Below are 16294 nucleotides of genomic sequence, written 5' to 3'. Positions count from 1 at the left end.
ATTACATTAAAAAAATTCAATAATAAAACAAAAAATTAAAATGTACTTAATTAAAAATTGAAAAATTAGAAAACATGTCAACAAACATGCAAACATATTTTTATCCAATTTTTTTATCCATCTGGATTTGACTATTGTTATTTCTTATTATTGCTGTAACGTTACATTAACTAGCATTACATTATACATATAAAAAATAAATTAATATTATTAGCCTGATTTCAGAAAGGCTGCATTACCTACTGTTTTATATATATATATATGGAAGAATGAGCAATATGTTCAGGAACATGCAATAAGACATTACATTGACTTTAAACATACTCATACAGTACTTATACAACATGCATGTGGTATTTTGATATAACATTATTAATAATAAAATACACATTTAAAAAAGTATTGATGTTTAGTAGTGCGTTTTCACAAGCTTAGAATATTCATCTATGATACATAGCCTGTTTTGACAGCTAAACCAAGTAGAGTTTATTCTTTGTAAATGCAGCTATAATAATGAGTCAAACACACACACACACACACACACACACACACACACACAAACACATTAACACAGCAGGCTCAGTGACTATTATTGCTGCACCTTGGGGGCTCCACTTGATTGACATGTTAGTTACCATGGTGACATTTGTCTGACAATGATCGAGTGGCACCATTGAGAACTGAACTTTTCACCCATATGTATTTTTTGTTTGTATAACAATGATAAAATGAAAGGCATTTAACTCTTTTGAGGGCAGTGTGTGAGTGTTATAAATTTCAGGTTCATTAATTTTGAAACAGGGATTCTGGAGGTTCAAACGGAGGACAGGTTTTGAAGATTTATCAGGGGGTTTCTACAGGAAATAAATCAAGACTTCACAGCTGTGTGTCTGAGATGGTGGGAGGTGAGATGTGTGTATGCAATGCAGTTGTGTCTGTGTTTGTGTCTGAATTTTACGCAGATGCTCATGAGTGCGAGTATCGTCATTTTTATGAAGGAACAGTTCATAAAAATGATGATTCTGCCATTATTTACTCACCCCTCATGTCATTCCACACCAATACTGATGTTTTTTCAATTAAAGTTCATTATAGTTCATTATGCTTTCAAGTCCCTTCCCCAAAACAATTAAAAATAATTATTAAAATAATATATTAATATTTAAATATTCAATAAAAGTCGATTACATTTTAGTGCATTGAGACTTTTTTTTTTTGTCAAATCTAAGGGAATTTTTTTTAAAATTTAAGTCTATTTTAATAAGAAAACATTCAGAAAAATACATATATTCATATTAAAAAATATAGTGTAAGAGTTTGAAACAACATGAGGGTGATTAAATAAAATTTCTATTACAGGCCAAATGTCTCACACACTTAATCAATCAGTTCACTCAAACTAAAAGAAAATAATGGCAAGACTGAAAGTTATAAGTGCAAAATATTTTCTTCAAAACACACACAATGTTATGAGACACAGATAAAGATAATTCAGTAGATGAGTGAGTACCTGTATCACAGTTAGTACTAGCAGTGGGTGTTACTGGACTAATGGAAAAAGGCAACAAACCAAGTCCAGCACCTGAGAAACACACAGGGGCAGGTTCACAAACTCACAAGTCGATAACAAACTCTTTTGGTTGAAGTTGCTCGTAAAGCTTCCAGCACGCAGTGCAAACGCAAGAGCCCCAAACCAATGCGAACACACACAAACCTGCGCCCTCAAGCGCCCTCATGCGTAAAAAGATGCACAGACCCACCGCTTACACAAAAAATACATACCAGTTGGTTGGAAGCAAATATAGCACATAGCCAGCAAAGGTTGAGGTTTTCCTCAAAATCACCTCTGAATCCCTCTAGCATGCCATGCCAATGTAATCAAGACCACTGGCTCTTATCTAAGGGTTTATTAAAAACAGATTCATGCACCATTTTCCAATATGCTTTCCTTGGTTTATAAGTAATGCAAAAATACATATACTACTATTCAAAAGTTTGGGGTCAGTAATTTTTTTTAAAGAAATTAATACTTTTATTCAGCAAGGATGCATTAAATTGATCAAAAGTAAAGCAAGTCATAATGTTACAAAAGAGATTTCTATTAAAAAAAAATGCTGTTTTCAACTTTCTATTAATCAAAGAATCCTGAAAAAAAATGCATCATGATTTCAACAAAAATATTAAGAAGAACAATGGTTTTCAACACTGATATAAATGTTTCTTGAGCAGCAGATCAGCATATTAGAATGATTTCTGAAGGATCATGTGACACTAAAGACTGGAGTAATGATGCCGAACATTCAGTTTTGCATAACAGGACTAAATTACATTTTCCATTATATTAAAATTCGTTTTAAACCGATATTCTCAAATGTAACAATATTTCACAATATTGCTGTTTTACTGTATTTTTGATCAAATAAATGCAGCCTTGGTGAAAATAAGAGACTTCTTTCGAAAACTTTTGCTGGCCCCAAATTTTGAACAGCAAGATGTATATAAATATAAAAATGCATTTTAAAAAAATTTATAAAATGCTTTTGTTATTATTAGTGATAGACCAATATATTGATCTACTTAGGATTACGCTTTTATAAAATGCAACCCAAGACAATAAACGCTCAAATATTTGGTTGATATTTGTTTTTGTGCATTTCAATTAAATATTGTGCAAAATATAGGGATCTCAAACCTTTTAACCTATTAATTCCCATGACTTTTCAATTATTTTTCTAGTTATTGTTAAAGACAACTGGATAAGGATTAAAAAAAATAATTTAATAACGAATTCACTCACAAAATTCCAAGCCTATTAAATATTTTAGAGCTAAACACAAGCAGAATTTCATATTGACGAATATATCATATACTGTATATCAACGAAAATGAATAAAATGTATTATGTTTCTGTAACTTGTTTTTAGATTTGATCAATGTACATTACTTTTTTAGGCTTAGATATCACATTATTTTAAAATTCCTTGACATTACAAAAATATGAGAACCCAGATTTAGCATAAATATCATTTGAAGTCATTAAGCTGATCAAAAACTGAAACATGGGCCACTGAAAAACCCATATTGGTAACTCAAACAAGTCATTACTGTACATACTGATTCTGATTGCATTCATCAGAACCTGTTTATACTGTGCATAAAGCACCAAGCTTTGACAAGAGGTATTTAAAAACCACAAACACCAATCCCATAGCACAAAATCCAGCTTGAGCCACAAAAGACAAAGATTAAGTTAAGAATGTATAGAGATGAGTACCATATAGCAATCTGGCTTTCATTAGTATTCATCACAAAAACCCTGTAAGCACTTTGTTTTGTGCTGAAATATATAAACTTCTTCCTAGATCATGGCGTGTATACTCATTATATTATAGAGAGAATTGAAAACAAGGAAAAGCACATGAAATTGAAACTGAAAGAAAAGAATGAAAGAGGCCCATGAGATGTGTACAGCAGCGCTCATTTTTCCCCCCGGGACAACAGGGAGCATCTAACCACAACGCAACCAGCAGCTAGTAAAGCCCAGCACTGCTTCTCCATCATGCTGTTCCAAACAGCCCCCAGCATTCCCAGAAAGCACAGCCAGCCCCAGAAACTCTTACTTACATGTCTTACAGCAACCGTCCACATATGTTTGAACTATGCCTCCATTCTGAAACACAAAGCACAGAGCTTAGAACAACTACACAAACTCTTACAGAAAAGCTATAAGCATTGTGCAATGATTTTAGTCAGACCTGAATACATTCTGTGTCATTGAAAGGAGGACAGACCACTCCAGAAGCCAGAACTACTGCGCCTACCGCAGTCTCCATACAGTCAAAGCGTGTGCAGTTAGCCACCCATGAACTTCCTGCCTGCAAACCACATCAAAATACACTATCAGGTTAATGCATGTGAGGCTCAGGCTTTTTGGATTTCATAAACACTATGATGTGGTTTTGTGTGTGTTTTTGACCTACAGTAGCAATAATTTGTGGATAAATTTACTAAAAAATGCCCCCATAAAATCTGACAAAATGTCAATTTGTGCACATCCTCAAAGGGGAAAATGTTCACAAATACAATGAATAATGTTTTTACCTTTTTTCTCTCTCAAAAATGCAGAAAGTTTCTTTCAAGGGTAAGTTTAGGATTACATTAACACTATACAGCATACTGGATCATATTTAATGTGCCAATTTCTATGGACTCTAAATTATCAGCATGATCAAAATCTGTACTTTTTTAGCAAGTAAAAGGACCTTTTGTATATTTGTAAAAACATCTCCCTTAAGGCTGTGGTTCAAGTGTCTTTTTGCTTTGAAATATTTACTTATTGTTATAAATTTAGCACAAGAATAACTTTTAGATCGTTAGGTTCATCATTTTTCAGAGAAATCATGTTTAAATGTATCAAAAATTACATATCTAAGGAATATTTAAGGAATGTTTATTTGTATATCTGTCAATTACATTTTCATTTAGTCATTTAGCAGACGCTTTTATCCAAAGCGACTTACAAATGAGGACAATGGAAGCAATCAAAATCAACAAAAGAGCAATGATATGCAAGTGCTATGACAAGTCTCAGTTAGCTTAATGCAGTACACGTAGCAAGGTTTTTAATTATTATATAATAAATAAAAAGAAAGCTAGTGTTAGAGGCCTTTTTTGCTTTTGTTAATTGTATAATAAATAAAAAGAAAACAAACATAGAATACAAAAAGATTAGAAAAGCTAGTGTTAGTTTTTTTAAGAAAACAAGCAGTAAATGAATAGAGTGCAAGTCTAAAAGGGATCTTTTTTTTCAATTATCTTTGCATATGATATGATCATAAAACTAAGCATTTAAATATTATCTTACTTATTGGAAGATATAGAGTGACAAGTAAAATTTATATGTAATTCATGTCTGCTATACTGTTATAAAGATCTCAATGATTCACATTACAAGCATCAGAATTTCATCTAACGTTTTGGTCATATAAATATCAGCAACTGCACCAAATTGCATAATTTTGCTCCTGAATAATATTGAGGTGTTTTTCCTTCTCGAGAATGAGCTTCATATTCTCTTATATCATATTATATGAGCCATAAAAGCCTGAAGTATCAAATGTCACATACTCAACAAAAACACATATGCATATAGATTTAAAAAATATTTTGTCTAAAGGTTCAATAAACTCTTCCATTTCAAAATTTTTTATTTTTCTGACTATAATTTTATGTCAGGCTTTACAAGGTTAACAAAAAGTACCAGATGGTGAGTGCAGATTACCATAAATACTTCTGTAGTCCCGTTTTCACTGGGATATGAGCATGAGATGTTTTTGCAGGAGCCACAGCACACATGTGGATCAGATGATGGGACATAAACCTGATGCTACAGTAACAGAAATATAAAACAAAATATTTCAAAAATTTGTTTTAAATATAAATGCAAAAAATACATAAATAAACTCATAACACACAATACAAGAAAATCCCATAATGTTGAGATAATCCAATGTAAATATAATACAGTATTGTCCAAAATAGGATATATATATGTGTGTGTGTGTGTGTGTGTGTGTGTGTGTGCGAGTATAATTAAATACTAAAAAAAACAATATTTTATTATTAATTATAATTTAATACAAACATGAATGTATTGTCAGCATAGAGATGAGAATGTCAGCTGTAGTATTCAAGTATTTATAATATATTATTACCACACATGTAGCTGTAGCAGCAAGCTTGTGCCCCTCTGACCTCCACCAGGAATTGATCTTCTCTGCAGATAGGGGCAGGAACACTCTGACATGCCAGCAGATCACATTCTAACAGAGACCAATCAGAAGTCTGACCTTTGTCCACTGACCAAATAAACAGCCAATCAGAGTAAGGATTACATGAGCTCTTACCACATCTGTATTCAGGACAGCAGGACAGAGTGCTGTAACCAATCACCAGCTTGTCTCCATTCTCACAGCTGGGCACTTCACTCTGACAGATGGTGAGGTTACATTCTACACACAAAGACACAAGCATTAGTCACGCATATTTTCTTGGAAATACTGTACATTTTTAATGTGCATATCTGATATGTTTCATTATTTATTTGGATGTTTTGTGCCATATTAGCATCTAAGGCTATTTTCATGTCAAGAACAAAAACAGGTAAATACAATTAATAAACATATTTATACAGAGAATGGGGACAAACAAACAGGATAAATAATTGTCATGCAGAAAGATAAAATCTAAATGTTTTGCATGTATCTAATTAAGATTTCTGTCAACTTTATTGTTTTTGAAAGAAGTCTCTTATGCTCACCAAGATTGCATTTATTTAATACAATAAAAACATTGTGAAATATTACTGCATTTTAAAATAACTGTTTTCTATTGTAATATATTTTAAAATGTAATTTCTCCAGTATTCAGTGTCACATGATCCTTCAGAAATCATTCTAATATGCTGATTTGCTGCTTAAGAAACATTTCCGATTATTATCAATGTTGAAAACAGTTGTGCTGATTTTTTTTTTTGTCGAAACTGTGATACATTTATTCTCTTCACTGTCAGTTTAGAGTAATTTAATGCACAACTGCAGAGTAAAAGTACAAATTTCTTTCTTTCTTTCAAAAAAAGAAAAGACCCCAAACTTTTGAACTGTAGTACATATTGTATGTGAGATTAGCATTAGTGATTAGAGCTTTCCAGCTCATAGTATATATATAAAAAATAAAATAAAATAGTACATCAAATGTGCCAGGATGGTATACTATTTCTGATGGATTTGTGAATTATACATCCATGTGTTTTTTTTTTACCACAGATCTTCTTAGGACAGCAGACTCCTTCCTCCAGCACATCGACTGCATACTCTCCCTCCCTCTCACACAGCGGAGCAGGTTCATAACTGCAGTCGGGTTCTACAGGAACCACACTACCATTCTCCAGACACTTGAACAGACAGCAGCCACGCAGAGAGCCGTTCCACACCTCACCCGGGGCGCGTGGAGCACCATCGTTACCCGTACACACTGATCACATGGAAATAACAGGCCATTATCACAACAGCACTTTATTTTTCATGCGAGCAAACACATAGTGCGGCATTCTCACCGCACTGGTCCTCGGTGACACAGAAGGCAGAGTCTGCTCGGTGCAGGATGGTACCGCTTTTACAAACGCACTCCTCTCTGATAGAAGAACAGATGCTTTCCTCATAGTAATCTCGGTTTTGACAAGTCCGAGTCTTACATGTATTCACACAGGGTTTATATTCTTTACCAGGAGGACATTTGAGTGCTGCATGTACAAACACATACAAATATGCAAAAGTGAAAAAAATATGCTACCAGTCAAAAATTAAGCATTTAAGCAAAAACCTTGCAAAAAATGCATCCAAACAGTATCTGTAAACACACTCACGGCAGAAGTTGCTTTTCCTCCAGCTGAAACAGATCTGATGCGTGTAACAAATGGCCACATAAGCAGCCAGGAAGTCACACTCATGCTCTTTATAATGTAGGTCACCAGCCCATATCTTATCACAGAAGTGTTCTGGAGAAACCTTCAAAACAACATTTGGAAAAAATAATCCAATATAAAATGGTCAAGTCACATGTAGGGCAAGTATGAACGTTCACAAATTAAACACAAAATGTCAAATTAAAGTAAAAATCTGTGTTGTTTTAGTACTATTTATATACTATTATAGTATTTATTAATATTATGAATTAGCCTTTATTTTATATTTCATTTTAATTTGTTAGCTTTAGTACTTTTGTTATGGGCTTTTGTTACTATTTTTCTATTTTGCTTTGATTTATTTTTATTTTAGTAAGTTTAGTACTTCAACTTTTTAAACTTCAAACTTGTATTTACTTTTATTTAGGTTTATTAGCTTTTATTTCAGGTGTCAATGCAACATTTCAATTTTTTAAGATTTTTTTATAAGTTTTTAATGTAATATTTATATTTAATTTATTTCAGCTTTATTTGAATTATTATAACTGATTTGTAATAGTTTAAGTTTTAGTCAGCAATAACAACAAAATGGAAAATGGGAGGACAAAGTGTAAAATATAAGAGTTAATACAGTATATGGGCCAAATTATGTATATCGAAAATGTAATGATTATTTAATTATTTAAAATGTGAACAAGCTAAATAAGATTTTATAGCTAACGTTGATCAATAGTATTTACAAATTACTTATTAAAAGCAATGGATGTAAATAGGACGCCTGCACATGAATATATATTCAAGCTTGTGTGTAGTACCTTGTGGTGACATTTAGAGAAAGGTCTCTGGTTGAGCATGGTGAAACATTTGGAGCAGTTGCCGGTGGTGCAGTTGTCTCCCACTCTGCGGAAGTAATCTGTATCCTCTGACGTATCCACCATCCATCCGTGCAGAAATACTGGGATGTCCTCAATATCCCGGACCACTGTACCATTGGGCAGCCGCAGGTCATCCGCTGGATTACCATCACAACATCCTGAGAAAGAAAACAAAATACACTGGTAACAAAATACATCAAACACACTTACATGACCACAAATGTTAAATTATTAAAAGCAACATGAAAAAACACATTTAGCTTCTAGAATGTGACACATTTCAGAATGAAACTAAACAAATATATAAATAAATAAATATTCATGCAGAGTGGGACATTTTGTATATGGGTTTGGAGATATTGTGAAAAGTAGGATATTATATTATTATTGTTTACATATATGTTTCCCCACCCATGAAACCTGATTACATCAGCAGAAAAGTTTACATTTTGATGAAAGATTATAAAAGCATTTTTCTTCTTTAGCACAAACATGCATTGATAATTTGTGCACAATAAGATCACAGATACTGATTAAGAAAGTAAACAGGGACATATTTGATTTCATGGTCACAGTTGTCTACAAAGCGCAAGTACAACACACTGACCACAGAGCCCCCTAGTGGAGGTGTTATCAGGAGCCGTGTACTGTAGGACCATGATGCCAGTGCTGTGGTACCACTTTATATTGATTCCACCAGGTGTATTAATGATGTACATGGTCCCGGTGTCATCAATATGGAGGTTCTGCCTTGTAAGAGGAAGCCGTGCCGTAATCTGATTCACCGAAACCTGTGTCAGATCAAACCATTGTTACTCGACAACATAAATCACTTTTATGAGCGACGATTAAGCGGAGACACAAGATGCATGAATTATGATACAATTCTGACTTTTAAATAAATGAGAATTTCTTTTGCCTGGTTAACAAATTTCAATTGCCATTTTCTTGGATTTTACTCAGTTTACTCAAAAACAAACAATTTGATATTATTTAATGGCTGCTGAAATAATAGCTACTAAAAATACAGCTTTGCGTTTTGTTGTGTTAAGAACAACATGACTTCATGACTAAACAGGTAAAATTTTGCCAGCATTACCTTCCGGTCCAAGCGGTTGACCATAATTCTATACGATTGAGTTGTAATGTTCAGCTTCTTAAAACACAGACCAGAGGTTCCACCAGAGGGAGTCTAACAGGAAGAGAGAAGCTAAATGAGCTTGTGATCCTCATTAGGATGATTATAATACAGTAGATAACGTTTTAACACACTTACAGGTCTTCTGATGTAGTTCACACTCTGGAAGCAAAAGTCAAGCATTCAATAAAATGTGAAAAGCATATATAGAAGACAGTATATTTCTTCATGGTAAAGTGATAGCATGGGTTTACCTCACTGGTTGGACATTTCTCAATGTGACCGACTATTTTCTCTCTGGGCAGGTGGACCAGAATATAAGAACCAATATCATACAGAGCCACATTATTCCCATCAAACGTGATCACACGCAGGTCAGAGATTATAGAGCAGCGACCTGACAGTACACACAAACATTAAAAGCCAATAACATGATAAAGTGTTTCTGATAAACACTTTAACTTAATCAGTGTTGTTACTGTTAACTAAAACTATTAAAATTTGTTTTCATTAACTAAAATAGCATATAAATGTTAGATGAAAAAATTAAGGCCTGTTCACACTAAGAACAACAACAATAAAGATAACTTTATTAGAGTCAACACCAATGCACAATCATGTTCTGTTTATTATAAGCGTGCGCAGCAGTTTTTTCATCAGCCACTTTAAATGCTCGAGCTCTTTAAAGTAGGATGGAGACTGATTGGCTGTCAAAGTATTTAGTGTTCATCAGCTGGGAAAAAAAATCATTTTGAAAGTGATTCCAATGATAATTTCTGCGTTATTACCATTGTAGTTGTGGATATTCTTATCAATTTAGAATGATTTTTTAAATGATATATTAAGTGTTATTGTTATAGTTATTAGTTATCGTGTGAACAGACCTTTAAACTAAAAAAAAAACTTAAGGGAAAATAAGTAATGTTGCCTTTGCAACTAACTGAAATAAGTCGAAAATAAATCAAATCTATATACTGTAGAAACATAAAAAAAACGAAAACATAAAAAACTAAATGACTAAAAATAACTTAAAATGAAAAAGTAAAATACAATAGTATATAACTACTACTAAAAAACCACAGATATAACCACCTCCCATCTAGAGCAAATCTGAATGGTCATGTGTGTATGTCTTACATGGGCACTGCCACAGTGGGCAGCAGGGGTCTGTGTTGGTCTGGATCGGTGTGCCCAGCAGGTTGCACTGTGGCTGGCTGATGTTGTATCTGCAGTGCTGAGAGGAATTATGCAGCATCAGCTGTCCATTAAAGCAGATGTACTCACTGCACTCATCCACACGTAATGAATAAGGAGGCTGTATGGATACAAAACAGAGACGCCCATGAGACAGACAGCACATAAACCCTTCCACCACCAAAAACGATATAAGGCACCTTGGGATGATTTCAGGCAGTACGCATTGATCAGTTATCTTTTCTGATGCCTGTTCTTGTGTTATATTATGACAGATTCATCAATTATTCACTGTACCGCATCTTAACTCATGATTCTTCCCTCAGGGCATCAACATCTTGGCAAGTTGACAGGAATGACTCAAGAACAAGGAGTTAAGACTGGAAGTAGTGTTCATCCTATGTGGATAACCGACTAATCTTGATTAATCTGATATTTATGAGCATGTGTGTGTAAATGTGTCAGAGAGGTATCCAGGTCAGGGAGGGAAATGGGAGATATCAACTCTCACTTAGTACTGTTGAATCCATCACTGATATCTCAGGGAAGATGAATCAAAACATATCACTGGCAAAACATTTTTCTTAGAACACTCAGACATACTAGGAATGAGACTTTAACAATTCTCTGATTCTTAATCTTTACCTGCAAGTTTTAAAGTTGTATTTATTCAGTGAACTCTTACCGTGCAAGGCCCTGTGGGTAGAAGGAACGGAGGAAGCACTGTTGTTATTCCTGTTGTCTCCGGTGAAGGGGAGGGTGAAGGCAATATCTCAGAGGTTGTTGGTACGGCTGCTGTGGTAGTTGAGAGCTCCTCGGTTGTTGTGGAGACAGATCTTGTCTCAGTGGTGAAGGTTGTTAAAGTCGGTTCTGACGTTGTGGTCTCGGTTGTAATGACAGTGGTGGTTGTAACAGGCAGGACGGTGGTTGTTGGAGACGTTGTCTCTGGTTCGGTGGTGGCCTCGGGTGTGGTTGGCATCTCTGTGGTCGAGGTAGATAATAAAGTGGTTAAAACTGTTGTTATGGGCTCTGTAGTGGGCGTGGCTGTGGTGGTGGGTGGGGCAGTGCTGACTAGAGGGGGTTCTGTGGTTGGTGGAGAGGGAGTTGTGGGAGTTTCAGTGGAGGTGGTGGCAGCCAAAGTTGAAGAGACTGTGGTTGGTGGTAATGTGGGTGTAGTTGGGCTGGCAATTAAATCATCTGTTTCCAAAGGTGTAGTTATGATTGTAGTACTGGCAGTTGTGCTCGGAGAGGTGCTTGGTGTTGCCGTTGTGGTGGAGGGAGCTGTTGTGGTTGTGGGAGCAGAGGCTGGAGTCGCCGTGGTTCTGTTTGATCGGGTCACGAACATGTAAGGAGTCGGAGTTGGAGACAGTATCACACCTGCAAGCGCATCAGAAACAACACAGGTGCTAAGACAAATCTAACAGTGTGCATACATGTTTATAAAAGAGAGGATGAAGATGAAAGTGATGCAAATTATGATTTCACACGTACAGTCTTCTTTGTAAACACACCGCCTGGTCACTTCGTCCAACAGCATAGACTTGGGACAACGTGGAAAACAACCTTCAACTCTAAACCAGATCAGACAGTGAAAGACAACAGATTTGGATTTTTACTTTGTCTAAAGAAATTGTACAGGTGAATCTCATAACAATACGTCTAGGTCATATTTTCCTCCTAATATTGGATTTCGATAAAGAACATGTAGCCTTTTTTCATTAACGAAATCTGGGAGTGTTGATTTTAATTAAATTCAGTAACCATGATTCATGTTGTGACTTCAAAAGTTTCAAGAACTGTACTGTAGTGTAATATTTTTTTGTCATCTTGAGGCCCCGTCCCCTAGTCCTAAAGACTTCCTTTTCATAAATATCTTCCTTTTGACTTTGTAGTAAAACATGACAATGCATAATACCTGCCTTACCAAGCACCTTTTGTATAACTGTCACATATATTATTGTATTGGCATATGCACATGATCTTACGGAGGTAAAAACTGGCAGCGTGTGGCATCGGGGTCGTTGCATGTTTTCACACATGGGCTGGCACATGCATGATACTTCCACTCGCACATCAAGCGGTAGGGGATCACAAAACTGCTCTCTAAAATGCAGGAACACAGCCATCACAAACATTAGAGACATTAGAGAAAGCACTACAAATGAGGTTGATAAGCTTGTTGTTTTATAGGAGCTTTTTAAGTGTACGTTCGGTGTAATATGAGCTTATATGACGTGCATCATCAGAGCTCCACATTTCCAATATGTGTGCCTGCTCTCTTTAACACACTGCACTATATTTATATCCATTCCACAATCAGTGTAGGTAATATGGGCTTGATGATAAGATAATTTATATTTGCACAGCGTATTTGATATATAGATATTTGCAGACCGGTCTTACCCTCAATGATAAAACTGCTGCTGATTTTGAAGGTGTATGAGTGGTCGTAGTTCTGAACACGTGCATGTGTATGAGAAAGAGTGAGGAAGACACCCTTCTGACTGTGCAACTCAAAGGAAGATCGCCCAGGTAACCACAGACCCTGGTGGTGGATGAAGGTCGCCTTCCGTCTGAACTCTTCCCCAGGCTGCCAGTGTTCCAATCGCAACCCACGGTTCCCAGTAACACACAGAAAGTAGTTGGGCCTCTCTGCAGACTCCAGTGAAGCAACAGGAAGTCCTGAAACAGTGCAAAATAAAAAATGCAACATCAGTAGATGCTACTATTCAGCCTAAAAATAAATGGTAGAGATAAACAATTAATAATTTTGTTTCAGAAGCTGGTCGATTTTCGTTTATTATTATTACTATTATTATTTAAATGATAAATAATATAATAAATCAATAAAGAAATATTACAGTTACTATTGTAATGTAAAATAAAAAAATCGGACATTTAATAATAATAATAATAATTATTCAAAATAATATTTTAATTTTATTATTGCAATTATAAAAATGAAACAAATCAATTAAGAAATACATTATTTTACTGTAAAATACAAAACAATTATTATTATTTATATTATTATTATTATTTCATTTTACAGTACAACAGTAAAATTACAATACTAATATTTAATAATAATATACTAATATTAATTATTTTGCTTTCAAATGTTAAATATAGAGCTTTTATTTTGACAGGAAACCACAGACTTCTCTTTTGCTGACAACAGATTTATAAATGATTCTTGTCAGAAATTTGGGAGCGTGGTTTGTGAGTTGCGTTTTCAAATGCACGTTGTAAGTGACCCAAACTCACAGCTCTTGCAAAGATGGAGTTAGTGTGGAGCAGCATTTAATGCAAACCGATCCACTCCAACAAAATGAAAACACCAGGTCATTGTATTTTGCATGTAAGCATGTGTTTGATTGCACATTAGTTTTAATCTCTTTCTTCTGTGATTTCTTTCACTTATTTGTTTTGCTGTTGATGTGAAGAGTATGTGCTCACTGGAAGCTCGGTCCTTATATAGTCCAGTTGTGATCATGAAGTGGAAAATGGTGCTGGGTTGAGCATTGGTCCTCAGGAGGGGAAACACTTCACCACTGCTCACATTTGCCCCAAACACACATGCAGAGTCATTCTGCTCTGCGCTGGACAGAGTGAACGGACCCTCTCCCAACTCTAAACACGCATGCATAAATAAAAAGGTTAGCGCCAAGATCTTCTGGTGCTTACAGAAGTATTCTAGGCAAATAAACATAATAAATCATTCTTACCTTGGTTGTAATATTCACAGTCATATGCTGTTAAAAGAAGAATACTTATATTAGCCACAATCACATGCGTTATTTCAACATTACCAGCTTAAAAAGCAACATGAAACAGCATTAGCTGCACATTTAACTTTTTTAATGTGACAAATCTGCAACTGAAACAGAATACGTAATCAAAGTATTATTATATAAACAGATCCTGACAGCAAAGAGGAGCAGTTTTGAAAAGTACGAACTGTATGCTGGGTTAGTTTTGCATTAGAAATGTTGGTTTGTCTGTGGGTATTAGGGCCAAATACAAGACATCTTATTTTGTTGTCCTCATCAAATTCAATTTAAATTTTTTTTTTATATAAATAGAAAGCATATTAAATGCAAGTAAAGTGTCTACTTTAATGTTTCAAATAACCTTTGTGAATATAAAATGTCAAAATATGGTTGAAATAATGTTCCATCGTCAATCAGCGTAACAGATACATATTTATGTAAAAATTTAATACCATGTACCTATTAAAATATATCAAAGAAAATGTGATCATACTAAATTTCATTATATTTTAAATGATTAAAAACTTAAGAACTGCTGACAAATGGGTAAAACCTAGTGGTTTGTAGGATATTTGCAAAGATTGGTAAAGATTTAAAATGACAATTTATTAGTTTTGTGGGCTGCACTGTGATTCTGTGAGTCTTTTAATGTCATCTAATGATTCTGGTTCTAAATATGCCTGACAAGATTTCTTGGTATATGAGCTATTGTTACACTGAATGACATTTAAGTGGGTGTCTTCTATAAATCAAGGTAAAAATGTATGACAGCCATTATTTTTTGCTCAGATAAAAATAAAATGAAACAGGACACATTCTAATTTGAAGCTGTATTAAACTTTAATTGTTTTGATGCTTGAAAACCTCTTTTCGTCTTTGACCCATTAACCTCAATGACAGATGGCACAAACGGGTCAAAAGTTCATGTGCTTCCTTATGTGTATGCTTGTACTCACGACACACGGTGGGGGATCTCCAGTTCACTGTGACACCATTTTGACAGCATTTGTGTGCATATGCTGCAATGCTGGTGCACAGACATTCACAGTCACCCCCACGGTTGCAGTTGCAGGTGTCCGTCAGACAGTTCTTATAAAACCAGGTCACATCCACCTTTGGGACCACAAGTATTAGTTACACACAATACATGGATCCCCAAAATCCCAATTAGCCTGTCACACAATTGGTTATGCAACACACACTCAGGACTATTGACTTCCACCTGAATGTGTGAATGGTGGAATGTTCTAGCTTTTCAAACCTTTACAGCCCCCCTAGTGGCCAGTTTGTGAATGGCAAACTATCTCAAAGCTTCTATCAGATGGTTCATCGCAGAGTCAGACAGTGTGTGTGTGTCTTTCTGATGCCGTCTTCCAGCCTGTGTGTGGCTGTGGGTAAGATGTGGCCTTTTTATCTGTAGGGCAAATGTGTTGTTAAACCCCAGAGGAGAGCTGCTCACCACATTGTGGCATGGAGCAAATACGTCACTGTAGAGAAGGCCACACTCCCGCTTAGCATACGGCTGCCGACTGAGATCTCCTTCACACGGTCTGTGAACTACAAAGTCGCTCTCACACTGCACACACATAAACACAAAAGCTGTTTAGTCAATCTAAACTTCTAGTGTAACTCTAATGTACAGTACAGTTTACTATGATTTTACACTAGTAATAAAACTATGGCAGAAACCACAGTTAGCATGAAAAATGTTAAGAATACACCGTTTAAAAATTTGGGGTCAATGAGATTTGTAAAATGTTTTTAAAACAAGGTTTTTATAATCACCAAGGCTGCATTTATTCGTTCAAAAATACAGTAAAAGCTGAAATATAATTTTCTATTTTTAACAATT

General features: G+C 35.0%; 1 protein-coding gene and 1 long non-coding RNA gene across 2 annotated transcripts in view; both read right to left on the bottom strand.

Moving 5' to 3' along the window:
• Window positions 1-5360: 5360 nt before the first annotated feature.
• LOC107564906 (otogelin-like protein) overlaps window positions 5361-16294 on the bottom strand; it is a 31895-nt gene continuing 20961 nt past the window's right edge. Inside the window, exons 31-50 of the mRNA XM_016250077.1 lie at window positions 15902-16018; window positions 15399-15555; window positions 14398-14424; window positions 14129-14302; window positions 13073-13351; window positions 12655-12772; window positions 12161-12240; window positions 11355-12046; window positions 10613-10790; window positions 9730-9872; window positions 9614-9637; window positions 9437-9529; window positions 8945-9128; window positions 8278-8495; window positions 7424-7565; window positions 7115-7300; window positions 6820-7032; window positions 5907-6011; window positions 5715-5822; window positions 5361-5386 (exon numbers count right to left, since the gene is read on the bottom strand). Of these exons, the coding sequence (XP_016105563.1) occupies window positions 5361-5386; window positions 5715-5822; window positions 5907-6011; window positions 6820-7032; window positions 7115-7300; window positions 7424-7565; window positions 8278-8495; window positions 8945-9128; window positions 9437-9529; window positions 9614-9637; window positions 9730-9872; window positions 10613-10790; window positions 11355-12046; window positions 12161-12240; window positions 12655-12772; window positions 13073-13351; window positions 14129-14302; window positions 14398-14424; window positions 15399-15555; window positions 15902-16018 (3264 nt within the window). The remainder of the gene's footprint in view (window positions 5387-5714; window positions 5823-5906; window positions 6012-6819; window positions 7033-7114; window positions 7301-7423; window positions 7566-8277; window positions 8496-8944; window positions 9129-9436; window positions 9530-9613; window positions 9638-9729; window positions 9873-10612; window positions 10791-11354; window positions 12047-12160; window positions 12241-12654; window positions 12773-13072; window positions 13352-14128; window positions 14303-14397; window positions 14425-15398; window positions 15556-15901; window positions 16019-16294) is intronic.
• Window positions 9101-9639, bottom strand: LOC107564916 (uncharacterized). The gene is made up of 3 exons (XR_001606304.1): window positions 9614-9639; window positions 9437-9529; window positions 9101-9128 (listed from the first exon to the last, which is right to left on the bottom strand). It is a non-coding gene; the product is annotated as an uncharacterized lncRNA (long non-coding RNA).

This window comes from Sinocyclocheilus grahami, unplaced genomic scaffold (genome assembly GCF_001515645.1).
Source record: "Sinocyclocheilus grahami isolate Dianchi unplaced genomic scaffold, SAMN03320097.WGS_v1.1 scaffold970.1, whole genome shotgun sequence".
Classification (NCBI taxonomy): Eukaryota; Metazoa; Chordata; class Actinopteri; order Cypriniformes; family Cyprinidae; genus Sinocyclocheilus; species Sinocyclocheilus grahami.
The sequence above is the reverse complement of the archived record's forward strand: the minus strand, read 5'-3'. Positions and strand labels throughout refer to the sequence as shown.